We start from the raw sequence: 27,671 nt of genomic DNA, 5'->3' as shown, positions 1-27,671 counted from the left end.
CCACTGCTCCACCAAATAAATTTCTCCTGAAAACCGAACTATACCGTTTTTTTCGGAAAATAAGACTAAGATATTTTTTCCGTAATCAAACTACAAGACTACACAGCTCCACCACAGGCCTTAAAGAACCTTCTACTTTTTTCCCACCGACGTACGCCATGAGCCATAAGATTCTGGCATTTGAGGAAATCGTGACCGGTGCGGTTGACCGTGTCTTGGACCAACGCAAATTTGTCAGACTAAATTTGCCAAAAACAGAGAAGAAAGCCCTCACCAATCTATGCCAAAATAAAGAAGTCATCATCAAGTCCGCTGATAAAGGCGGGGCAATTGTCATACAAGATCTTTGCAAATATAAAGAAGAAATCCACAGACAATTGTCGGATGGAGTGAGTTATCAGTTACTAACAACCGATCCCTCACGTGAATTGGCTACTACTATTCTGGCAGCAACTCAGAAAGGATTAGACGCTGGCTTCCTCAGCGAGCAGGAATTTAAATTCCTTAATCAAAAATTTCCCAGACTCGCCACCATATATACCTTACCCAAGGTACACAAGAACTTAACAAGTCCTCCTGGCCGCCCAATCGTGTCAGGCTGTGGTTCCATGTTAGAACCCTTGTGCAAATATGTCGATTTTTTCTTGAAACCGATTGCCCTGAATACCAGAACGTATCTCCGCGACACAACACAAACCATCAATCTCATTGATGAAAGGCCATTTAATCCAGCGAGTGAACTATTGGTGACATGCGACATTGTCTCGCTATATACCAGTATTCCACAACTTGATGCCTTGGAAGTCATGAGACAAGCTTTGGAGAAGCGACCAGCACCTGTTCAGGTTCCGACAGATTTCATAATCGAACTACTCAGCATTGCAATGAGACAGAATTTTTTCATTTTCCAAGAGAAGTTCTACCTGCAGACAAAGGGGGTAGCTATGGGGGCTACCTTCGCTCCTAATCTGGCGATCATCTACATGGATTATTATGAACAGCAACATATCTTTTCCATGGACAATTCCTTTCACAATAATCTGACATTATGGGTCAGATATATAGACAATGTTCTTTGCATTTGGAAAGGAAGTGAGGTACTCCTCTCAGATTTTCACATATGGTTGAATTCCAGAAACCCCCATATACAATTTACGATGGATTCAAGTAATGAAAAAATTCCATTCCTGGGTATCTCGATTTATGTGGAGCACGATCGCCTGTTGACCACTTTGTTTAGGAAACCGACGGAGCGAAACTCCTTACTACAATATGGCAGTCATCATCCTCGAGGCCTCAAAGACAACCTTCCAGTTGGCCAATTCCTTAGAATTAGGCGAAACTGCTCCACTCGCGAAAACTACTTCCAAGAATCCGAAATTCTCAGTGAACGTCTCATTTCACGGGGATATCCTTCTAGAATGGTTAGACGGGCCAGGAAAAGGGCCTGGTATAACCCACGTTAATCCCTGTTACAACCGGACAATATGAACCAACCCAAAACTGATCGGATTATCTGTGTAACCACCTTCTCCACACGAAGCAATGAAATTAAACGCATTATCAATAAGAACTGGTCGATTGTATCAGATGAGATCAGGCAGACCGAGCCCCCTCTTCATTCCTTTAAGAGGGCTAAAAACATACGAGATATGGTGGTTCACTCATATCTGGAACCAGTGAGCCAGCCGACCCTCACAAGCATTTGGAATCTACCCCCATTATTGGGACACCACAGATGTGGCACGTGTACTGCATGTGAAACCACCATTCAGATTAAGACTTTTGACTATGGTGGACGATCCTACAAACTAAAACATCACACCAACTGCAACTCGAGTTGCGTCATCTACATCGTCCTTTGCCCCTGTGGACACGTATATGTAGGTCAAACACAACAAAAGATCAAGTCACAAATCTCCTCCCATCGTAGCAGACTACGCTGCAATGTTGCCGGTGCACCCTTAGTTGATCACTGGCAAAAGGCAGGACACGCCGTCTCAGAATTGAGATGGTTTGTGATTGAAAAGGTGTCTTTGGGCAGGAGAGGAGGTAATCTACTGTCAGTACTCAACACTCGTGAATCCAAATGGATGACCCTCTTAGATTCAATCAAAAATGGTCTGAACGAGTAAGATAGCAGTTTAGCACAGTTGGCAGCCTTGGGTTAACTGGTCTTATCTGACAAAGAATGACATACAATCCCCCTCTCCATCTTGGACACTGGTTTGGGTTTTTAAACTGTGAGACTGCATCAGACACTATGTTGGTAAACCAATAAGCTTCCAATTGGCACTCCCTTTTACAACCTCATGTTTGAGAGTTGCAGGGGTTTTGCAAATTGTGTGATGCTTCTTGATGTATCTTGTGAATGAACGTGGAATTGTATAACACATAGCATCTAGTATGTTCAGTTTTATCTTCATTTAATTTTTCAAATGGTGCACATCTATCTAACTTGCCCATCAAGTGTTATTTTTCTCCCAAATGTTGCACATCAACTAAATACATCCATGGACCCGCCTCCAACCTCATGTTTGAGAGTTGCGCGGTTTGTCCAAATGTCTGGGATATGTGCCGATATCTAATATGCCCACCTACCCGCTTTCAACCTCATGTTTGAGAGTTGCGCGGAATATCAAATTGTTTGGGATATATGTGGCTAACCACCATTGGAATTTAAGTAACTGGATTAATTTATGAACGTATTGTGTGTTTATGATTAATCACCTGTTGGCTGATGCCCATTATACATTGTGTACATCGAACTCTCAACTTTAATCCCGTATTTCCGATTGAATTCACTATTTCCAACAATGTTCCATTCATTAGCTACTAGATGCTTTCCATCTTCAAACACGAGTTCCCACGGAAGTAACTCTTTCTTTTCCATGCCTGGTAGACTTTCTAAGTTATGCCCCGCCCCCTGAAACTCCGTGTAGCAGTGCCACGGAGTTTCTGGTCATGGATTGACTTGCAGCGTAGAGGTACGTGAATCTCCAGCGGTAAATCCTTCATTTCACTACGGAATTTTAACTTCCCCGCTCCTAACTGGCTCACCCTCGATCTTTTTCAGACATAGAATCCATGCTGATATTAGAGCCATCGAGTGCAGTGAAGCGTTTGTTACTAACGGCCAAAACTCACGATAGAAACTGATTCGCTTTCTCTTTAAGCCAAGGTATGTAGAGCAGCGCTATGCTACGTGGCTGAAAAGCGGCAATCATTCAATTAATTTCCCCGCGCCTGACCCGTCCACCCTCGTTTACTTTCAGATTTATGATTCGGGTTGATATCTGAACTATCGATCTCAAAAACAGTGCAGTGAGCTTTTGCCATTTTACGTTTGAAATTGACGGCTGAATACAACTCGCCTCTTTTCTTTCAGCTAAGGTTTGTTGGGTATCCTTTAATATTTACATTGCTTTGAGACAGCTCCCCTGACTGAAGTTTCGGGCTCTGTCATTTTTGACTGTATTATGTGGATTTTGTGAAATTCCTTTACCTAGTGCTCTCAACTGTAGGAAGGTACATCCTGACTATGGTTGCCCCCAACTTTTTGCCCTGTGTTTTAGCTGGTTTTGGACATAGTCGACCTGGGACCCTGCCAATCAGGACCCCAGGCCTACTGCTCTCTCTTTAAAATGGATTCCATGTGCCCTAGGTGCATTTCCAATTGGTACTGGGCCACCTTATCAGACCCCGTAACGCAGGGCATAGGTGTACCCAGGGCCGCCAGGGGCTGAAGCATGTATTATGCCACCCCTGGCTGGCCTCCTAAATTTGACACAACTGGCTGCACGACAGCTGGGGCGAAGCCGTGTAACCACCCTTCGCTTTAGGTATAGTAGCTCTATATCTAACCATACCATGGACACCCGAGTTCCTATCAGTCACTCCTATGGCAGGCCTTAACAATCCTGAAGGCAGAGTGCGTGGGCTCGTGTGAGCTAGGTTCAGGCCCGAGCCGAGCCCGGTTGCAGCTTGCGGAATCAAGACCCAATGGCTGTTCCATGATAACGCGTACCACATCGGTAACTTCGGTGTCGCGTTGTCAAGACATGTCGAGTAAGGTGTCATACGAATCGGGATGCTGCCCTCTCACCAACTCTGGCAACGAGGTTAGCATCCCGCCCTTCTAGAGGGACACGACATGTACGTAACTGTGAACCCCGGTTAAAGTTAACTGAAGCCTCAGCTCCACAAAATGGATGCTGCCACCACAGACACGAGTCTGACCTCCTGCTGCTGGGAGTCCTTCCAGCGAGGAGCGCCTGGACAAAGGGTTTCCTGTCGAGGGCGGTGTTCGCACCGTCCCAGACAGGGTTTGTGTATTCTGGGTAGGTAGGGCTTTTGCGAGAAGGTGACTGCGGAGTGGCACCCCGGTGCTCACTACGCATCTGCCGGTTAGAACCAGTTCCAGGGGCGACAGCCCTGGCCTGGGGAAAGTCCGGCAGGGGAGAGGGGTGTAACTACCCCCATTCCTGGTCCCACCCTTAGGGCGGAACCTAGACATGTACCCACCCCTTCCTTTAGGATAAAGGCCGGAGCGGGGACCCTTCCAAATTAGATCATCTTTGAATCAAGAATACTTTCTACGAAAGGACTTCAAGACTCTTCTCAAGATTTCTCCCTTGTGGCTAAGGAGTAGTCACCCTGCATCAGCGGGCACCATCTAAGAACTCTGCGGTTTGCTGTAAGTCCTTCCTCAAGGAATCCGACGGCCCAGCTCGACGAGAACCGGCTTCCCTGGCACCTCTGACCTCTACCCACGTCATCAGCTCAGCTGTGATCTGTGGGTGCGACGAGACCTCGAGGGACCGGCCATCATCAGAACCTGCACGCTCTTAAAACCAGCACGACCATCGAGGTAACTCTCTGGTGAGTGCTCCGGGGTCCGAGAAGCCCCGACCCTGAGCCGCTCCAGCCCCGAAGTGCAGTCTCCCAGCATCTCCACGATCTGCGTGGGGCCCTTCTGCTCGCTGCTCAGCACGTTGTCTGGTCACTAGCCGCTGGCTTGTGCCCTTCTGTGACGACATCCGAGAATCATCACTGCTGGTCTGGTTGCTCCAGACTGGCCCTTGCTTCCATCTTTGCGAGAAGCAACCCGGACCCTCCTGGTCCACTCAAGACGCCATCTTAGGCCCACCACGTGGCCCTGAGATCTGCCAAGGCTTGTTGCCCCATCCTGGGCCCAGCGACGCCGACAGCATCATCCTTCGTGGGACAGCTCGCACCTCCACCGTGGTCGCCGACAACGCCTCCTGGTCCGTGAGACTGCAGAGCCTAGCGTCGCCCACTCACCTGGTCGAGGTGACGGCCAACCGGTGCCTTCCTGGTACCCTCTGACTACTGGCTAGTAGTACGAACTTGGTCCCCTCTGCTTTCAGGTTTCATCAATCTCCGATCCAGGCTTGGATCTCTACGAACTATTCATCACTGGTCGCCGGCCAGCAACTCCTTTTCTTCCGGCTCCTGGCTCGTCAGCGAAGACCCCGACGCCTGTAAGACTTGTGCAGCCGCAGCCCTCGTGGCTAGGTAACTCGGCATTTCGGTGCCTGCATAGCCTCCTTACTCTAGGGTCCCGAGTCCCTCGCTTCCGACTTGCCTTAACCTTTCCGTGTCCTCGGACACTTGTTTTAACTGTGCACTTAAAGTATTTGCTAAAGAGATTTGGTTTGTGCTTAGTACCCTGTCCTCATAAAGAGTACAGGGCTGTTGTGATACTTAATAAATATACTGTTAATTTTCATAACACTTGTGTGGTGTCCTTTCACTGGGTGTTCAAGGGGTACATGTGTGGTAAACAGCTGGCTTAACGCGCCCTCTCGAGTCTTTAGCCTTAGACTGCTCGTATCCACGCTACTAGGATAGCTGGTCTATAGGTTGACTTACAACCAAACACCATAAGGGTCGTTGGAACGATACATAGCGGTCGCTAGAATAGCGAACGTTGCATATCGGGCCAACTTCTCACATTGGTGAGCAGCGGTTGGGATTTGAGCTTGCTGTTGTTTTACCACACGTATCCTAAGAATATCTTGTTGAAAGATCGCACAAGTACTATTAGTACATATAACTAAAAGCTTAGAATACTCTGAGTTCTACTGAACCAGCTGTTGTAGCTCCTCAAGGCTTAGCACACCTTGGCTACAACTCTTAGCAAGGGAACAGTAGGTAAACACATAGTGTAGGTAGGTGCATCACTTACACCACACTAGAAACAGTATGTCGGGCCAAGGAGGAAACTCTGAGTCTCCCCTTGTGTCAGTTGACCCTCCACAGGTCATCCCTTCAGGATATACTGTGCTGAGCTTCAAGGAGTTAAGACGACTGTGTCACTCCAGGAAGATTCAGCAGGGGTCTAACCCCACAACGTCCTTTCTGATTGGTCTCTTGGAGACTTATGATGCCAGGAGAGCTGAGAAACTTCGTAGCTCTTCTAATCCAGAAGGAGACATGCCTCCCCTTGAGGGAACCCGAGATGATCCTGACCTCATCCCACCTCGCAACTGAGAACGAAGATGGGGAGGAGGATGAGGAGGAGGATCTCTCTGGGGATGAGGCAGATAAGGGACAGGTAGAAGTCGTCAGACTAACACGGTCCAACTTAAGCAAACATGACAGCGGTACTGGGGGACCCCCGGCGCTACTGTCAGGTCCGCTTAACATTGGGAATGGACGAGCCAGATCTCTGTCAAGAGGCTCTGGCAGATCCCTTCAAACCAATGGCTCTCACAACTCTTCTCAAAGAGGGATGACGTCCCCTCAGAGGAGAGTGTACGAAGCTAAGGAAAGGGCAGCTAATCTGAGGATCGAAAGGGAAGAACTTGCCCTGGCCAAAGAAAAGCTTGCCTTTGCTAGAGAGCAACAGTTAAGTGGGGTAGTCCCCACTGGTGGCAGCAATGTACCTAGTAATAGGGAAAAGAGTTTCGATACGAAACACCTTGGGAAGATAGTGCCCCCCTTTAAACAAGGGGACGACATCCACAAATGGATTACTGCTTTGGAGAGGGCCTGCACTGTGCAGGGTGTTCCCCAGAGTCAGTGGGCAGCTATCTTGTGGCTCTCCTTTGAAGGAAAAGGAAGAGACAAGCTCCTCACCACAAGGGTAGAGGACGCTAACAATTACCAAGTCTTGAAAAATACACTCGTTGAAGGGTTCGGCCTAACCACTGAGCAGTACAGGGTGCTGTTCAGGGATACCCCGAAAACGCAGTCTCAAGATTGGTCTGATTTTGTCGATTGTGCCACTAAGGCTTTTGAAGGCTGGCTACTGGGTAGTAAGGTTACTGATTTTAAAGGATTGTATAATCTAATTATGAGGGAGCAAATCTTAAATAATTGTCAGAACCAGCTATTACATCAGCACCTGGTAGACTCTGAGTTGACCTCTCCACAGGAATTGGGTAAGAGGGCAGACAAATGGGTCAGAACCAGGGTTAGGCCTAAAAACCAGGGTGGTGACCAGAAAAAGGAATCGACCAAGCCTCAAGAGAAGGGGGGGGGATAAATCCACAGAGAAGACTTCCCAAGGGCCCCAAAACTCCAACAAGGGTGGTGGGTCCCAGAACACTCCTTCCGAACAGAAGAAACCTTATTGCCATACCTGTAAACAGGTGGGCCATTACAAAAGGGATGCCAAGTGCCCTAAAAATAGCAATAAGGAAAACATACCCCCAAGTAATACTCCTAGACCTCCTGTTACCACTAGTGGTAATCCCCCAGGTGGTGGGAGTGCCCCCAAGAATGTGGTGGGCATTACTTTGGGACAGCAGGAGGACTATGGCCTAGCCAGGTTCCCTGACCACACTCTTGTCTGTGAGACTGGCATGGGGTTTGCCAACTTCACTACTGGACCCCACATTTTGGGCAAGTATAGACAAGAAGTTTTAGTGAATGGTCAGAAAGTTGAGGCATTCAGAGACACAGGGGCCAGCCTCACCATGGTGAGTGACCATCTGGTCCCCTCTGCTCAACTGACCCCTGGTTTTACTTATCAGGTGACGGACATTCATGGAATGAAGAGAAGGCATCCCATGGCAGTAGTCAAGCTCAGCTGGGGTAATGTCACAGGGCCTATGAGAGTGGCAGTGACAGATAACCTACCTGTAGATTGCTTACTGGGGAATGACCTGGAACTCTCAGACTACCCCTGCTGAGGCGGAAAGCCGGGAGACGCTCTAACCATTTTAAAACTGTATTATTGTGCTCACTTGTTGTGTTTTTAAAAACCCTTCCACTCGCTTCGCCTCGCGTTTCAGACAGCTCCCCGCACAGCTGATTGGAAGCTGTCGCGGAGGGAGACACGCCCACTCAATCAGACCACGCCCCCTGCAACCTCTACAAAGCGCGCGCTGACTGGAAGCGGCGCTTTGACAGACCTACCCCTCCTGAGGCGGAAAGCCGGGAGACGCTCTAACCATTTTAAAACTGTATTATTGTGCTCACTTGTTGTGTTTTTAAAAACCCTTCCACTCGCTTCGCCTCGCGTTTCAGACAGCTCCCCGCACAGCTGATTGGAAGCTGTCGCGGAGGGAGACACGCCCACTCAATCAGGCCACGCCCCCTTCTACCCCTCCTCTCCCATATAGCCATGTGCAACCATAGGACGCGCAGCGGACGAGCGCAGCGGGCGCGCCGATTGCGCGCCGAAGGCGCGCTTAAGGCAAGCTCGTCTGCGCTCGTCCGCGCCCGGCCGGGCCCAAGGGCTACGTCCCCTGGCTCCTCCAGAGACGACAGACTGGCATACAGTCCAGACCTACTACGGCAGCTACGGCCACCTATCTCTCCTAAATGCGGCAGTCCGCTATACCCTTTGGAGATTCCTCGACGCTGTAAGTACTGCAACTTAGACTTATGTACTTCAACTACCAAACCAACAGACGAGTTAATGAATTACTCCATGCTCCTTTTAAACTGTAGGTCCCTCGTGAAACACTGCCTTGAGATCTCCCTACTATTAGAGGAACACTCTCCTGATGCAATGTTCCTGACAGAGACCTGGCTGAACCAAGACTCCCAGCCAGACCTAGCACAAGCCATCATCCCAGGGTATCAGATAGCTCGAGTAGACCGTCCACTGGGCAGAGGTGGAGGCCTCGCGATTATATATAAAGATAGCTACACTTGTCGTCACTTACCAGAAAATATTGAGGACTGCGAAAATTTCCCTTTCGCCATCGAATTTTCTCCTAATGCCTGTTTTTCCGGCATTCTCATCTACCGCCCCCCCGGTCCTACAGGACAATTCAATACTTCCCTGCTCTCTGTGACCTCTCAGTCGGTTGTCTCCCCTTCCAATTTCTCCCTACTGGGAGACTTTAACATTCATTTTGACAACCCATTAGACTCTTCGGCACAAGAGACCCAGTCAAGCCTGGCTGCATATCAACTCGAGCAACGAGTTCCATCTGCCACACACGAAAAGGGACACCTGTTGGACCCTATTTTTAGTAATTGTGACCAGCTTAAAGTAGGAAATATAACCAGACTTCCCTGGTCAGACCACTTCTTAATAGCCTTTAATTGGACCACAAGTAAACCATCCTCGACCTCATTTACTATTAGAAAAACTCGTAACTGGTCCAAACTCCCTATTGATAACTGGGCACAAACTCTTTGCACTATGAGACCCTCCCTTTCTCAAAACCCAACTGTTAACAACGAAAAATATGAAGAATGGATAACCACCTCTCTGAACCAGGTTCTCCCAGAACACGCATCAAAATCTAAGAGACATAGCAAAATAGCTCCCTGGTTCACAGAAGAGCTCAGGAACCATAAACGTCTCTGTAAAAAGCAGGAGAGAAAGTGGCGCACCTTCTACAACCCTGAAGAAAAAACCATCTACAGGGAAATGATCAGGAATTATAAATTGGCCATTAAATCTTCACAAGCTGCCTTTTACAATCTTAAAATAACCACGGCAAAATCCAAATCTAAAGAAATCTACCGTATAGTCAACTCCTTGATCAAACCCCCGCCTCCGGCTACAGATAACAACAACTCGCCGGCTAAATGCAATGACCTGGCAGAATTCTTCTTCCAAAAAATTAATAAAATTTATCTCTCCTTCCCCAACCCTCCCCCGGACTCCCCCGGCCAGAACCTGTACCTGACCCCAAACTCGACCAAGCGCCTGGAGTCTCTCCCCCTGCTAACACTGGAAATTGTACAGACACTGGCACAACAAATAAAATCCGGTTCCCCGTGCGACCCTGCCCCCCCAGGCTCATTAAACCTTGCCAGCACTACTATTTTCCCCACACTCCTGGAGCTCATGAACTCCTCCATAACTAGCAGGACGGTCCCTTCAACATGGAAGCATGCCATGGTGCGGGCCCTGCTGAAAAAACCTTCCCTAGACCCGGCCAACCCCAGTAACTATCGTCCGATCTCATTACTCCCCTGGGCATCGAAAATTCTGGAAAAACATGTTAACACCACTCTGACAACGTTTTTTGAGGAAAACCACCTCCTCGACTCCTCTCAAACAGGTTTTCGTACCAAACACGGGACAGAGACGGCTTTACTGGCTGTGACTGAGGAGGCAAGACGGCTTCTGGATCGAGGGGGATCAGTGGCAGTGATCCTCCTCGATCTAAGTGCCGCATTCGATACGGTACACCACGAAATCTTGTTAACCCGCCTTGCCGAATTAGGAGTGACCGGAGATGCCCTGACATGGTTCAACTCTTTCCTGTCCGACAGAACCTTTCAGGTCTTCGACGGCGCATCACGCTCATCCACTCATCCCCTGGGATGTGGAGTCCCCCAGGGCTCCTCCTTAAGCCCTACGCTCTTCAACGCTTATATGAGGCCACTGGCTGAGGTTGTTCGTCCGCATGGTGTAAAGATCATCTCCTATGCGGACGACACCCAGCTGGTGGTCTCCCTGGCAGAGAAGAGCGGCCTCCAGGCGCCACCAGACCTAGCGGCGTGTCTGGAGGACGTAAAGAAGTGGATGATGAGCTCATGCTTAAAGCTGAATGACGACAAAACCGAGCTGATGATCTTAGGCACAGCCTCCCCTGTTTCCTTAGAGCCGATTTGGCCATCAAGTATGGGAGTGGCACCACCCCCCAGAGACAACATCAAAAGCTTAGGGGTCTGGCTTGACAAGTCTCTGAGCTTCAACACACAGGCCACTAAGATATCAGCCACTTGTTTTGGCCTCCTCAGAGTGATCAAGAAAGTCCTTCCCCTCCTCTGCTTTGAGGCTAAACAGATAATTATACAGGGCCTTATCCAATCCCGTTTGGACTTTAATAACGCCCTATACCTCGGAGCCCCGGATTATACCCTACAAAAGCTTCAACGCACCCAGAACTGTGCTGCTAGAGCGCTGCTGGGCATTCCCCGGAGGACCTCAGTGAGAGCCAGTTTAAAGACCCTACACTGGTTACCTGTCAGGGACAGAGTAAAGTTCAAGTCGCTCTGCATTGCCCACCAGACCTTCTGGGAAACAGGCCCAGACATCAACCAGCCCCTGATTTCTCCCTACAGGCCTAACAAATCCCTCCGCTCTTCTACAGCATTCTTGGCTGAGATTCCCAGAATTCGCAGAGCCAGAGCGGGAGGACGTTCCTTCTCGTATAACGTTTCCAAACTTTGGAACTCTCTCCCTCTGCAGCTGAGAAGTAACCCCAATCTGACTACTTTTCGAAAACAGCTAAAAACCTTGCTGTTTAATGCCTAATAAAGTAACCTCAAGAGGGCTCCATCTGTTTTTAGCGCCTGGACGCCTCAGGGCAACTGTAGCGCTCTACAAGTCACATTTTCATTTCATTTCATTTCATTTCATTTCATTTCTCAGCATGGGCAGAGGTGGAGCAAGAAACTCATTCCAGAATGATAGGCCTATCCAGACAGGTTAGTGGGGCAGTAATAGCTACAGCCCCAGTCCAAGCACCATTCCTCCCTGAAAAGGTTGGAAGAGCAGTGGTAGCCACTGCCCAGGCTCAGACAGACTTTACCGAACAGGATAGGAGGGCTGTGACAGTCACAGCCCAAACCCAAACTGAGTGCCCTCCTGAAAAGGTTGGCAAGGCTGAAATGGTCTCAGCCTCTACTCAAACCGATAGTGAGGTTGTGAAGCCTGAAACAATGGATCACTCCACTCAGACAGAGAGCATTGAGGAGGAAGAAGAGTCTTTCCCCTCCCAGACACTAGGTGAGAGCCAGCCTCCTCAGGGAACTGACTCTACCCCTGTTGAAGGAACTGCCCCAGAGGTAGTCAGGCCTAGCCTGGCAGAGCCCCTGATGGCAGTGGACCCTTCCCAGGTGGGACCCAGTCTGGAGCAGGTAACCTGCACCTCTCTACCCTGCCTCAGTCAGCCCAGGGCTGAAGAGGACAGGGAGGCCAGTGGTGGACCCAAAAGGGCCCCCTGTCCAAAAGAACCCCTTAATCAACAGATTAGGATCACTGAAGCTGGTAAACCTAGCCAAGTGAAAATAGAACAGACTCCTGAGGGATCCCCCTTAAAAGTAGTTAGGGAACTCCCACAGCTGGACACTGTTGGGCACAGCCAAACATGGGGCCTAAAAACCCCAGACCTGACCTGTCCCTCCAGTAAGCCAAACAGAGGGACTCAGCCTCCAGCTTTAGGTAGCCAGAGGCTGACCCTGAGAGCTCAGTGCATCTCAGCTAAAGAGAGAAAGGCACACATGATGAATGGTGATTGGAGGAAGTTGAGCCCAAAGGTAGAGGAGCCTCACTTCAGTACTCCATCCCAGCATCAGCCTTCTTCTTTCCCAAGACACACCAGAGACAGAGATTCCCTATGGTGGAGACCCTCAGATACCCTTAGGGTGAGGGGTTGCCTAGTGGACCATGACACAGGGGGAAACCAAGCCAGAGCTGGTCCTTCCTTATATGGCCACTTAGGTAATAGAGGCTTACCTGGACAAGGATAGCCTTATCTCCTTTCGTTTGGGGGGGGGGGGGGGTTGTGTAGGAAGGTACATCCTGACTATGGTTGCCCCCAACTTTTTGCCCTGTGTTTTAGCTGGTTTTGGACATAGTCGACCTGGGACCCTGCCAATCAGGACCCCAGGCCTACTGCTCTCTCTTTAAAATGGATTCCATGTGCCCTAGGTGCATTTCCAATTGGTACTGGGCCACCTTATCAGACCCCGTAACGCAGGGCATAGGTGTACCCAGGGCCGCCAGGGGCTGAAGCATGTATTATGCCACCCCTGGCTGGCCTCCTAAATTTGACACAACTGGCTGCACGACAGCTGGGGCGAAGCCGTGTAACCACCCTTCGCTTTAGGTATAGTAGCTCTATATCTAACCATACCATGGACACCCGAGTTCCTATCAGTCACTCCTATGGCAGGCCTTAACAATCCTGAAGGCAGAGTGCGTGGGCTCGTGTGAGCTAGGTTCAGGCCCGAGCCGAGCCCGGTTGCAGCTTGCGGAATCAAGACCCAATGGCTGTTCCATGATAACGCGTACCACATCGGTAACTTCGGTGTCGCGTTGTCAAGACATGTCGAGTAAGGTGTCATACGAATCGGGATGCTGCCCTCTCACCAACTCTGGCAACGAGGTTAGCATCCCGCCCTTCTAGAGGGACACGACATGTACGTAACTGTGAACCCCGGTTAAAGTTAACTGAAGCCTCAGCTCCACAAAATGGATGCTGCCACCACAGACACGAGTCTGACCTCCTGCTGCTGGGAGTCCTTCCAGCGAGGAGCGCCTGGACAAAGGGTTTCCTGTCGAGGGCGGTGTTCGCACCGTCCCAGACAGGGTTTGTGTATTCTGGGTAGGTAGGGCTTTTGCGAGAAGGTGACTGCGGAGTGGCACCCCGGTGCTCACTACGCATCTGCCGGTTAGAACCAGTTCCAGGGGCGACAGCCCTGGCCTGGGGAAAGTCCGGCAGGGGAGAGGGGTGTAACTACCCCCATTCCTGGTCCCACCCTTAGGGCGGAACCTAGACATGTACCCACCCCTTCCTTTAGGATAAAGGCCGGAGCGGGGACCCTTCCAAATTAGATCATCTTTGAATCAAGAATACTTTCTACGAAAGGACTTCAAGACTCTTCTCAAGATTTCTCCCTTGTGGCTAAGGAGTAGTCACCCTGCATCAGCGGGCACCATCTAAGAACTCTGCGGTTTGCTGTAAGTCCTTCCTCAAGGAATCCGACGGCCCAGCTCGACGAGAACCGGCTTCCCTGGCACCTCTGACCTCTACCCACGTCATCAGCTCAGCTGTGATCTGTGGGTGCGACGAGACCTCGAGGGACCGGCCATCATCAGAACCTGCACGCTCTTAAAACCAGCACGACCATCGAGGTAACTCTCTGGTGAGTGCTCCGGGGTCCGAGAAGCCCCGACCCTGAGCCGCTCCAGCCCCGAAGTGCAGTCTCCCAGCATCTCCACGATCTGCGTGGGGCCCTTCTGCTCGCTGCTCAGCACGTTGTCTGGTCACTAGCCGCTGGCTTGTGCCCTTCTGTGACGACATCCGAGAATCATCACTGCTGGTCTGGTTGCTCCAGACTGGCCCTTGCTTCCATCTTTGCGAGAAGCAACCCGGACCCTCCTGGTCCACTCAAGACGCCATCTTAGGCCCACCACGTGGCCCTGAGATCTGCCAAGGCTTGTTGCCCCATCCTGGGCCCAGCGACGCCGACAGCATCATCCTTCGTGGGACAGCTCGCACCTCCACCGTGGTCGCCGACAACGCCTCCTGGTCCGTGAGACTGCAGAGCCTAGCGTCGCCCACTCACCTGGTCGAGGTGACGGCCAACCGGTGCCTTCCTGGTACCCTCTGACTACTGGCTAGTAGTACGAACTTGGTCCCCTCTGCTTTCAGGTTTCATCAATCTCCGATCCAGGCTTGGATCTCTACGAACTATTCATCACTGGTCGCCGGCCAGCAACTCCTTTTCTTCCGGCTCCTGGCTCGTCAGCGAAGACCCCGACGCCTGTAAGACTTGTGCAGCCGCAGCCCTCGTGGCTAGGTAACTCGGCATTTCGGTGCCTGCATAGCCTCCTTACTCTAGGGTCCCGAGTCCCTCGCTTCCGACTTGCCTTAACCTTTCCGTGTCCTCGGACACTTGTTTTAACTGTGCACTTAAAGTATTTGCTAAAGAGATTTGGTTTGTGCTTAGTACCCTGTCCTCATAAAGAGTACAGGGCTGTTGTGATTCTTAATAAATATACTGTTAATTTTCATAACACTTGTGTGGTGTCCTTTCACTGGGTGTTCAAGGGGTACATGTGTGGTAAACAGCTGGCTTAACGCGCCCTCTCGAGTCTTTAGCCTTAGACTGCTCGTATCCACGCTACTAGGATAGCTGGTCTATAGGTTGACTTACAACCAAACACCATAAGGGTCGTTGGAACGATACATAGCGGTCGCTAGAATAGCGAACGTTGCATATCGGGCCAACTTCTCACATTGGTGAGCAGCGGTTGGGATTTGAGCTTGCTGTTGTTTTACCACACGTATCCTAAGAATATCTTGTTGAAAGATCGCACAAGTACTATTAGTACATATAACTAAAAGCTTAGAATACTCTGAGTTCTACTGAACCAGCTGTTGTAGCTCCTCAAGGCTTAGCACACCTTGGCTACAACTCTTAGCAAGGGAACAGTAGGTAAACACATAGTGTAGGTAGGTGCATCACTTACACCACACTAGAAACAGTATGTCGGGCCAAGGAGGAAACTCTGAGTCTCCCCTTGTGTCAGTTGACCCTCCACAGGTCATCCCTTCAGGATATACTGTGCTGAGCTTCAAGGAGTTAAGACGACTGTGTCACTCCAGGAAGATTCAGCAGGGGTCTAACCCCACAACGTCCTTTCTGATTGGTCTCTTGGAGACTTATGATGCCAGGAGAGCTGAGAAACTTCGTAGCTCTTCTAATCCAGAAGGAGACATGCCTCCCCTTGAGGGAACCCGAGATGATCCTGACCTCATCCCACCTCGCAACTGAGAACGAAGATGGGGAGGAGGATGAGGAGGAGGATCTCTCTGGGGATGAGGCAGATAAGGGACAGGTAGAAGTCGTCAGACTAACACGGTCCAACTTAAGCAAACATGACAGCGGTACTGGGGGACCCCCGGCGCTACTGTCAGGTCCGCTTAACATTGGGAATGGACGAGCCAGATCTCTGTCAAGAGGCTCTGGCAGATCCCTTCAAACCAATGGCTCTCACAACTCTTCTCAAAGAGGGATGACGTCCCCTCAGAGGAGAGTGTATGAAGCTAAGGAAAGGGCAGCTAATCTGAGGATCGAAAGGGAAGAACTTGCCCTGGCCAAAGAAAAGCTTGCCTTTGCTAGAGAGCAACAGTTAAGTGGGGTAGTCCCCACTGGTGGCAGCAATGTACCTAGTAATAGGGAAAAGAGTTTCGATACGAAACACCTTGGGAAGATAGTGCCCCCCTTTAAACAAGGGGACGACATCCACAAATGGATTACTGCTTTGGAGAGGGCCTGCACTGTGCAGGGTGTTCCCCAGAGTCAGTGGGCAGCTATCTTGTGGCTCTCCTTTGAAGGAAAAGGAAGAGACAAGCTCCTCACCACAAGGGTAGAGGACGCTAACAATTACCAAGTCTTGAAAAATACACTCGTTGAAGGGTTCGGCCTAACCACTGAGCAGTACAGGGTGCTGTTCAGGGATACCCCGAAAACGCAGTCTCAAGATTGGTCTGATTTTGTCGATTGTGCCACTAAGGCTTTTGAAGGCTGGCTACTGGGTAGTAAGGTTACTGATTTTAAAGGATTGTATAATCTAATTATGAGGGAGCAAATCTTAAATAATTGTCAGAACCAGCTATTACATCAGCACCTGGTAGACTCTGAGTTGACCTCTCCACAGGAATTGGGTAAGAGGGCAGACAAATGGGTCAGAACCAGGGTTAGGCCTAAAAACCAGGGTGGTGACCAGAAAAAGGAATCGACCAAGCCTCAAGAGAAGGGGGGGGGATAAATCCACAGAGAAGACTTCCCAAGGGCCCCAAAACTCCAACAAGGGTGGTGGGTCCCAGAACACTCCTTCCGAACAGAAGAAACCTTATTGCCATACCTGTAAACAGGTGGGCCATTACAAAAGGGATGCCAAGTGCCCTAAAAATAGCAATAAGGAAAACATACCCCCAAGTAATACTCCTAGACCTCCTGTTACCACTAGTGGTAATCCCCCAGGTGGTGGGAGTGCCCCCAAGAATGTGGTGGGCATTACTTTGGGACAGCAGGAGGACTATGGCCTAGCCAGGTTCCCTGACCACACTCTTGTCTGTGAGACTGGCATGGGGTTTGCCAACTTCACTACTGGACCCCACATTTTGGGCAAGTATAGACAAGAAGTTTTAGTGAATGGTCAGAAAGTTGAGGCATTCAGAGACACAGGGGCCAGCCTCACCATGGTGAGTGACCATCTGGTCCCCTCTGCTCAACTGACCCCTGGTTTTACTTATCAGGTGACGGACATTCATGGAATGAAGAGAAGGCATCCCATGGCAGTAGTCAAGCTCAGCTGGGGTAATGTCACAGGGCCTATGAGAGTGGCAGTGACAGATAACCTACCTGTAGATTGCTTACTGGGGAATGACCTGGAACTCTCAGCATGGGCAGAGGTGGAGCAAGAAACTCATTCCAGAATGATAGGCCTATCCAGACAGGTTAGTGGGGCAGTAATAGCTACAGCCCCAGTCCAAGCACCATTCCTCCCTGAAAAGGTTGGAAGAGCAGTGGTAGCCACTGCCCAGGCTCAGACAGACTTTACCGAACAGGATAGGAGGGCTGTGACAGTCACAGCCCAAACCCAAACTGAGTGCCCTCCTGAAAAGGTTGGCAAGGCTGAAATGGTCTCAGCCTCTACTCAAACCGATAGTGAGGTTGTGAAGCCTGAAACAATGGATCACTCCACTCAGACAGAGAGCATTGAGGAGGAAGAAGAGTCTTTCCCCTCCCAGACACTAGGTGAGAGCCAGCCTCCTCAGGGAACTGACTCTACCCCTGTTGAAGGAACTGCCCCAGAGGTAGTCAGGCCTAGCCTGGCAGAGCCCCTGATGGCAGTGGACCCTTCCCAGGTGGGACCCAGTCTGGAGCAGGTAACCTGCACCTCTCTACCCTGCCTCAGTCAGCCCAGGGCTGAAGAGGACAGGGAGGCCAGTGGTGGACCCAAAAGGGCCCCCTGTCCAAAAGAACCCCTTAATCAACAGATTAGGATCACTGAAGCTGGTAAACCTAGCCAAGTGAAAATAGAACAGACTCCCGAGGGATCCCCCTTAAAAGTAGTTAGGGAACTCCCACAGCTGGACACTGTTGGGCACAGCCAAACATGGGGCCTAAAAACCCCAGACCTGACCTGTCCCTCCAGTAAGCCAAACAGAGGGACTCAGCCTCCAGCTTTAGGTAGCCAGAGGCTGACCCTGAGAGCTCAGTGCATCTCAGCTAAAGAGAGAAAGGCACACATGATGAATGGTGATTGGAGGAAGTTGAGCCCAAAGGTAGAGGAGCCTCACTTCAGTACTCCATCCCAGCATCAGCCTTCTTCTTTCCCAAGACACACCAGAGACAGAGATTCCCTATGGTGGAGACCCTCAGATACCCTTAGGGTGAGGGGTTGCCTAGTGGACCATGACACAGGGGGAAACCAAGCCAGAGCTGGTCCTTCCTTATATGGCCACTTAGGTAATAGAGGCTTACCTGGACAAGGATAGCCTTATCTCCTTTCGTTTGGGGGGGGGGGTTGTGTAGGAAGGTACATCCTGACTATGGTTGCCCCCAACTTTTTGCCCTGTGTTTTAGCTGGTTTTGGACATAGTCGACCTGGGACCCTGCCAATCAGGACCCCAGGCCTACTGCTCTCTCTTTAAAATGGATTCCATGTGCCCTAGGTGCATTTCCAATTGGTACTGGGCCACCTTATCAGACCCCGTAACGCAGGGCATAGGTGTACCCAGGGCCGCCAGGGGCTGAAGCATGTATTATGCCACCCCTGGCTGGCCTCCTAAATTTGACACAACTGGCTGCACGACAGCTGGGGCGAAGCCGTGTAACCACCCTTCGCTTTAGGTATAGTAGCTCTATATCTAACCATACCATGGACACCCGAGTTCCTATCAGTCACTCCTATGGCAGGCCTTAACAATCCTGAAGGCAGAGTGCGTGGGCTCGTGTGAGCTAGGTTCAGGCCCGAGCCGAGCCCGGTTGCAGCTTGCGGAATCAAGACCCAATGGCTGTTCCATGATAACGCGTACCACATCGGTAACTTCGGTGTCGCGTTATCAAGACATGTCGAGTAAGGGGTCATACGAATCGGGATGCTGCCCTCTCACCAACTCTGGCGACGAGGTTAGCATCCCGCCCTTCTAGAGGGACACGACATGTACGTAACTGTGAACCCCGGTTAAAGTTAACTGAAGCCTCAGCTCCACAAAATGGATGCTGCCACCACAGACACGAGTCTGACCTCCTGCTGCTGGGAGTCCTTCCAGCGAGGAGCGCCTGGACAAAGGGTTTCCTGTCGAGGGCGGTGTTCGCACCGTCCCAGACAGGGTTTGTGTATTCTGGGTAGGTAGGGCTTTTGCGAGAAGGTGACTGCGGAGTGGCACCCCGGTGCTCACTACGCATCTGCCGGTTAGAACCAGTTCCAGGGGCGACAGCCCTGGCCTGGGGAAAGTCCGGCAGGGGAGAGGGGTGTAACTACCCCCCTTCCTGGTCCCACCCTTAGGGCGGAACCTAGACATGTACCCACCCCTTCCTTTAGGATAAAGGCCGGAGCGGGGACCCTTCCAAATTAGATCATCTTTGAATCAAGAATACTTTCTACGAAAGGACTTCAAGACTCTTCTCAAGATTTCTCCCTTGTGGCTAAGGAGTAGTCACCCTGCATCAGCGGGCACCATCTAAGAACTCTGCGGTTTGCTGTAAGTCCTTCCTCAAGGAATCCGACGGCCCAGCTCGACGAGAACCGGCTTCCCTGGCACCTCTGACCTCTACCCACGTCATCAGCTCAGCTGTGATCTGTGGGTGCGACGAGACCTCGAGGGACCGGCCATCATCAGAACCTGCACGCTCTTAAAACCAGCACGACCATCGAGGTAACTCTCTGGTGAGTGCTCCGGGGTCCGAGAAGCCCCGACCCTGAGCCGCTCCAGCCCCGAAGTGCAGTCTCCCAGCATCTCCACGATCTGCGTGGGGCCCTTCTGCTCGCTGCTCAGCACGTTGTCTGGTCACTAGCCGCTGGCTTGTGCCCTTCTGTGACGACATCCGAGAATCATCACTGCTGGTCTGGTTGCTCCAGACTGGCCCTTGCTTCCATCTTTGCGAGAAGCAACCCGGACCCTCCTGGTCCACTCAAGACGCCATCTTAGGCCCACCACGTGGCCCTGAGATCTGCCAAGGCTTGTTGCCCCATCCTGGGCCCAGCGACGCCGACAGCATCATCCTTCGTGGGACAGCTCGCACCTCCACCGTGGTCGCCGACAACGCCTCCTGGTCCGTGAGACTGCAGAGCCTAGCGTCGCCCACTCACCTGGTCGAGGTGACGGCCGACCGGTGCCTTCCTGGTACCCTCTGACTACTGGCTAGTAGTACGATCTTGGTCCCCTCTGCTTTCAGGTTTCATCAATCTCCGATCCAGGCTTGGATCTCTACGAACTATTCATCACTGGTCGCCGGCCAGCAACTCCTTTTCTTCCGGCTCCTGGCTCGTCAGCGAAGACCCCGACGCCTGTAAGACTTGTGCAGCCGCAGCCCTCGTGGCTAGGTAACTCGGCATTTCGGTGCCTGCATAGCCTCCTTACTCTAGGGTCCCGAGTCCCTCGCTTCCGACTTGCCTTAACCTTTCCGTGTCCTCGGACACTTGTTTTAACTGTGCACTTAAAGTATTTGCTAAAGAGATTTGGTTTGTGCTTAGTACCCTGTCCTCATAAAGAGTACAGGGCTGTTGTGATTCTTAATAAATATACTGTTTATTTTCATAACACTTGTGTGGTGTCCTTTCACTGGGTGTTCAAGGGGTACATGTGTGGTAAACAGCTGGCTTAACGCGCCCTCTCGAGTCTTTAGCCTTAGACTGCTCGTATCCACGCTACTAGGATAGCTGGTCTATAGGTTGACTTACAACCAAACACCATAAGGGTCGTTGGAACGATACATAGCGGTCGCTAGAATAGCGAACGTTGCATATCGGGCCAACTTCTCACATCAACCCATTAGCTTATTAAATTAATAGGTCGCATAGACCTTTATTCACCTGTTCAGTTACAGGTCTCAAACCAACCAACTGATCAACAGCATTGTTTTAGGTCCCCAAACTCTACACCCACGCAGTGTAGTAGTTTACTAATACTAATTATCATACTAATTAATAGTTGATCCCACATCAGTAGGGGTCAGTTTTTCATCTAATTGTAATGGCCTGTCACCAACTAATGACTCAGTCCTCATTCACTGGTTGTCCTTTCACCTCTGTAGTTGTGTGATTCATTTCTTCGGCGATCGACTTGTGACACATGCACAGTCTTTTGTTGTTCTACATCACGAGCTCTATGGGGCCACGATTCCATGGTAATTTTTCTTATTACCAACTTAATTGACATCATAGTCTGAATTTACTGACTATGTTGTACTAATTATTAATTTACTATCATTATTTTATCTAACAGGGTTGTCCCTCACTCCCCTTGTCGCATATGTCCTGATGAAGACCCCACTAAAGGATTGAACTCAGCCTACTTATAGGGGTCGAAACGTCGACGGTGTTCCTCAGTAAACTTCCGGCACCTGCCCTCTACAGTTGTGTATTGACTGTGTGTCCGTTGAAAGTTTCTATGTAAAATAATTAATCATCGTAGGCCTAGATTCTGTTTGGCTTATATATTTGTATTCCTTTCGACTGTGTTAGTAATTTTTGTTTTTATCACTTGTTTCTTTAACTGTGTTCATCCTTCCTTACACCTCCCCGAGCACTCCCTTTCCACCCCCTTACCCCCCCCTCTTCCTGTGGCACTAATTGCAACAATTGCATAAAATTCCTCTAAATTACTACTGCAAGGTATTGTTAATAAATTACAGTACTTGTTTTGAAAAAGAATTCTGATGTTTTTCCTTGTTTTTGAAAATGTGTGAATAATTCACTGTTGGTTGTTTTGACACAACACTTTCTTTCTTACGGGGATCCCCTTTATATGTACCTCTACTCCTGCCTGCTCCACTGTCCTCGGCTTGTAACGCTGCTCGCCCAAGATCTAGGGCCTGCAGTAGCTGTAGCAGTGGCAAGTGATGGTGGCGAGTGGGGCTCACCAGGCTCCTGCAAGCTGCACCCGGACCAATCTAGCCACCTCCGTGACCGCCTAGGGCTCGTTCTCAGTGGCACCCGACTGCAACTACCACACTCGTGGATGGGAGGCTGCCGGCTGTGCAGCCCAAAACGGAGGATCGGTGCCTGGGGTGTCTGGGGGAGCACAAAACGGCCTAGTTCCCAGCTCCTTCGGAGCGGCTCGTGGTTTGCCAGCATGTGACGTCAGGTCAGGTCTGCTCCCACTTCCGTGTAGGAAGAGATACACTCCAACGTCTATGAGTCTAGGACAGGCTTTGTGGGGATGGGTATTTGAATATCAAAATGACATCATAGTTTTTATGCACAATTTATTTTACTGTTTTTCATGTATAAACTGCTTTGCATAATACATGCACTTACCTTTGTACTAGCTATTGTACATTTGTATATACACTTACTTTCAAATGTACATTGTCTCTACTGTTTAGCCTGCGGCTGGCTAAACAGCAGAGATGATGTACTATTTGACTGGCCCCTGGTTATATAGCAGAGAATATGTATTATTTGTCCATTGGCCTTGTAAATAGCCACTTCCTAAAAAAGGAAACAGTGTATTCGCATGAGTGATTAGATCATTTATGTACATGCTTCAAAACCGTACTCATTATTCTTTGCAAATAGCCAAATGCTCCTAAACTGCAATGCATAATATATGTATGCCACATCCTGAAGCTCCTGAAACAGAAGTCTGATTCCTACATTTCTTTTTTGAATATTAAAATAACAAATGTTTTTATTCAAAATGTATTTTACTGTTTTTCATCCGTAAACAGTTTAGCTTAATTCATGCACTTACTTTTCTACAAACTATTGTACATTTGTATATGCACTTACCTATAAATGCTTCACACATGCGGCATCCCCATTTCAAGATGACCTCCAACCTACCATTACCGAGAGTTATGTTTTTCTTCATGTCCAGCTAAATCATGATCTCCTTCACACTATTCTAGTCCCCTTGTTTGCCTGTTCCTAATCCTTCTGCCATCCGGCTGCCAGTCACATTGTACTTCATCCCTACTATTTAGCCTGTGGCTGGTTAAACAGCAGAGATTATGTACTATTTTGCTGGGCACTGGGTAAATAGCAGAGGTTATGTATTATTTGGCTGGAAGCCGGCTAAATACCCACTTCCTTTAGAAATATATTCTCTATTGTATGAGTCTTTCTCTCCTCCGCAATTTGGAATTACATACTAAATGCACTCAAGTGCATAATCTCTTATGTCATTCATCTGTATTGCCATGTGCTTTGCTTTCGAGCAAAATGTCCATTGCCTTCTTTTATGTCAGTCTCATAGAATGTGAGCTCCGCTCATTTATGGTAGATTAACCTGTTCTGCCAAAATAGAAATACATTGCTTAATCTTCACCTTTTGATGACTAGATTTATTTTGCATCCGCACATCCCTTACTAACCTACTCCCCTATTCAGGCGTTCAGTGAGGGGAACATTCACTCAGCCCCTAAAGTTTAACTTTATTCATAAAAATAATTATATTATAATAAAAAATAAACACAACTCCATTTTTAGTGTGCATGTGTCTAGAACGAGCTCATCCCTCAGGGGTAACTTTTTTCGCTTTGATGCTAAACACATCATGGAAACTCCTGCTGATGTCATGTGGATGCAGGAGGCAAAGATTAAGTACGTCTGCAAGGTGGTTGGTGACTGGGAGGGAATAGGTATTGTGGGGGGGCCCCTTCACCATTCCTTGGAGGGGGCCTGCTAAGGTTTTGTTACGCAACTCAACTGATCGCCAGCAGGGATTCAAATAATAGAACTATAACGTGTGCCTGTTTCTCTTACAGTGCCTCCGTCTCCTAACACACACTTTCAACCGAGAGTACAACCACAGTCATGTGTGTGGCAGTGCCAGTGAAAGCAAGGTAAGACTATGACATAACAGATGGTTTGTGTGGTTAAGTATTTTAATGTAGAGCAAACGTAGTCAGACGGATAGTATAACGTATATTTTGACTAGAAGAGGTGTTAAGGATGATATAGAGCTGGCTTGGCCTGGTACTTTTTATGATACACTACAGAGACCCCCATTAAAAATGGCCTGTAAATTCCTATAACATGTGTTACCAGGTCCATCAACATTATACGTTTTGTGTTTCAACTGCAGGTGAAAAATACAGGCATTGGCACAGGAACTGCAATTGTCACACGTTATTCTCCCCCCACCCAAATTGTAATCCTTGTTATTTTCTTTGAATTACAATTAATTAATGGGCAGGGAAATAACTGGAATTCTAAAAAGCCACTGGCCGTGAGGGTCTGAGGGCACTTCTCTAGGTAGTGCACACAAGATTTAAGACAGAGGGCCATATTTATAGGTGTGCATTCATGCAAAATCTGTTGATTTTTGCAGGTTTTTGCAAGTTTTCTGGCGAATCCAAAAGCTGGATTTCCGCTTCCGGAATTACTTTTTTTTTTGTTGCATAGTTAGACTATAGTCATTCAGCTGGCAGTACTTCCAATGATACCAAGTTTACTACCTCATCCAGGAATTGGTGAATTTTACACTGCGAAGATCATCTAATTTAGGCCCCGAGTTTTGTACAGCAGACAGTGGCACCTTGCACTGGTAAGAGTGGTGATGCGGGAGTGCGAAGGTCTTATTAATAAATCCATCAGCAAGGCTTGTGGCGGAGGGTCAGATTACACCTCTCATCGTATCACTTGGACTGCTTTCTCCTAACATGCCGTTCTCTCAGACCCCAACTCTGCCAGCAGCAGCAATTGAGGTCAAGTGGGAGGTTTCTTGTTATCTTGGTTTTTGTGTTTCCCCCCTTTCTCCCAGACCTTATTATTCCTTAGCGGGGGTTCCCTTTCTCAGCAGGGTACCAACCTATCACCTCAGTACCCAAAATCCCAAAACCGACTAGCTGTAGTGCCTCATTCGTTCTCCATCAAAAATCACGAAGCTACAAATGATTAGACAACCCAGAACACAACACTCCAGACTCTCTCAGGAATCGCATTGGCAAGACATACCCTTTCACTCGCTTACTCGCACTTGTCCACAATAAGAGTTGGCAGAGTCTCTGTAATAGTTCAAAATGTTTATTTTAACTATATGGCCACTACCAGCAGCAAAATGCATAAACTCAAAACAATTAGAATTATTACAACTCCATAGAGTAGAAAAGAGGAATTCATTGTATAATGACAGTGGAAAAGGGACTATAAGGCCTAGCCACCCTTCCCTTGACTAGAAGAAGTGTATTTATATAAATTAAGATCACTGGGCTTTGACAGCAGACCACATACCTTAAAGCCTGGATGTAAGGTTTACATAATAGGAACAGCATAGCCAAAGTCAAAAAGGCTTTATTTCGATAAAAAAATTATCATAAAAGCAGTACATGAATCACAATACGATAATTTGTAAAATCAGAGGAGCATATGTAAAACATTCTTACAAATTTGCAAAACAGTTCATTTAGAAAGCAACTATATTTTAAAAAGGAATTAAACAGTTAATTTTAGCCTTTTGATACGGATGGACCAAGCCCATGATAAAAATTTGGCTAAAACGCAAGCATAGGTGGCACGGCTATCAGACATTAATATCCTGATTGCAGTCACATGACTCTTGGTACCTAACTGCCGACATAAATTTTTGAGCCAAACCCTCCTTGGGATTGCATACTCTCTGCACTCAAACATAAAATGCGCCAATGACTCTGGTTTGATTAAGCACGCTGGGCAAAGCTCTGTGGTCTGTACGCGTGATTTCCAACTCGAAGTAAAAGAATAAAGGGGAAGGGTTCCTGCTCTAAATTTAAAATATAGAGCCCTATCAAAGGGTTTTTCAATAGTGTAAAGATACACTTCCCGTTTGGGTTGGTCTTTAAACTTCAAGAAATCCTCCGTAAGTCTGCCCATGATAGTACTAGTATTTCTTTTTGTGGAGATCCAGTCCCAATAGAGTTTCTTGAGCGTTAGCTTCGGAAGTGAAGTTCTATTTATCCACGCTTCATTTAGGCCCAGATTGGCTAGCAGCAACTTCATGTCTCTAAACCATTTAATTTTGTGCCACCCTGGTAATGACATGATTTCTGCAAGGCCTTGAGCATATTTGCTGAGTTCCTCCACACGCCACAGCCGCGCCCATAACAAGAGTGGACGGAATTTTGCGAGGTCATCAATTGGGCGACATCCTAGGTCCAACATTAGCGGGACCGTGGGACTTCCTTGCGGTAGAGACATAATCGCTCTGCAAAATTTCATCTCAGATCTTGGTAGAGCATCGGAAATGGATGACCCCCAGAGTTCGGCCCCATAGAGAGCAGAGCTGACACCCTTGGCCGAATAAATCTCTATAACTGAAGCTATAGGTCTTATTTTACAGGAGCGTTGTTCTTTCAGAAGAGCTCCTGTTATTCTCTTATGGTTTAAAAGCATTTTGTCCAAGTGAGGTGTCCAATCCATTTTATGTGAAAGGCGTATCCCAAGATAGTCAAAAACTTCAACCCTTTCCAGCGGTTCAGCATTCAAGGTAGGAGAGCGAACTGGTTTTTTGGGAGGATTCAAAACAAGATATTTTGTTTTACTTGTGTTGATTACCAGGCCACGATTAGCACAGAAAGATTGAAAGTTATTTAGGAGTCTTTGGAGGCCAATTGGGGTCTTGGATAGTAAAAGCGTATCATCCGCGAAGAGGAGGGTTGGTATGCGTTCGCCAGCCAGGGATGGTTCATCTGAGGGATGTTTCCGAAGATGCTCAACCACCCCATTGATGTAAAGGGAGAAAAGGGTGGGAGCTAGCACACATCCCTGGCGCACACCTCTCTCTACCGGGATACTATTAGTTTTTTCCCCCCCTGGGCCCCACCTAATCTGGGCAAAACTATTTTCGTGCAACCTGACAAGTAATACAAGCAAGTAGTGCGGTAACCCCATGTCGGCCAGTTCGCTCCATAAGGTCTCCCTGGCTACAAGGTCAAAGGCAGTCTTTAAATCGATGAACGCGAGATAAAGACTGCCCTTGCCTATGACCACAACCTTCCAATAGACCATCATAAGCCTAAAAGCTTGCTCGATTGTCCCAGTTCCCACTCTAAAACCCGCCTGGTAGTCAGTAAGGATTTTGTTTTCTTCTACCCAATTTAGAATTCTTAGCAGTAGAACCTTGCCTTGCCAACTATTTTTTGGCTGATGTCTAACAGGCTAATGGGCCTATAGTTTGACGGATCTTCCCTGGGGCCTTTTTTGTAAATAAGGACCACCTCCGCCCCTTTCCACGAGGAGGGGACCGGGGCGCCCCTACAGATAGCGACAAGTAGGGAATGGATCAATTTTCCCCACTTTGAAGTATCTGATCTTAAGAGGTCACCAGGGATACCATCCG

The 27,671-nt window shown here is 48.9% G+C and overlaps 1 protein-coding gene across 1 annotated transcript in view; it reads left to right on the top strand.

Moving 5' to 3' along the window:
* Positions 1-27,671, top strand: part of KIF1A (kinesin family member 1A) — a 2,508,766-nt gene that overhangs the window by 2,291,694 nt on the left and 189,401 nt on the right. Inside the window, exon 42 of the mRNA XM_086944020.1 lies at positions 24,121-24,198. Within this exon, the coding sequence (XP_086800146.1) occupies positions 24,121-24,198 (78 nt within the window). The remainder of the gene's footprint in view (positions 1-24,120; positions 24,199-27,671) is intronic.

This window comes from Lissotriton vulgaris, chromosome 11, assembly GCF_964263255.1.
Source record: "Lissotriton vulgaris chromosome 11, aLisVul1.2, whole genome shotgun sequence".
Lineage (NCBI taxonomy): Eukaryota > Metazoa > Chordata > Amphibia > Caudata > Salamandridae > Lissotriton > Lissotriton vulgaris.
The sequence above is the reverse complement of the archived record's forward strand: the minus strand, read 5'-3'. Positions and strand labels throughout refer to the sequence as shown.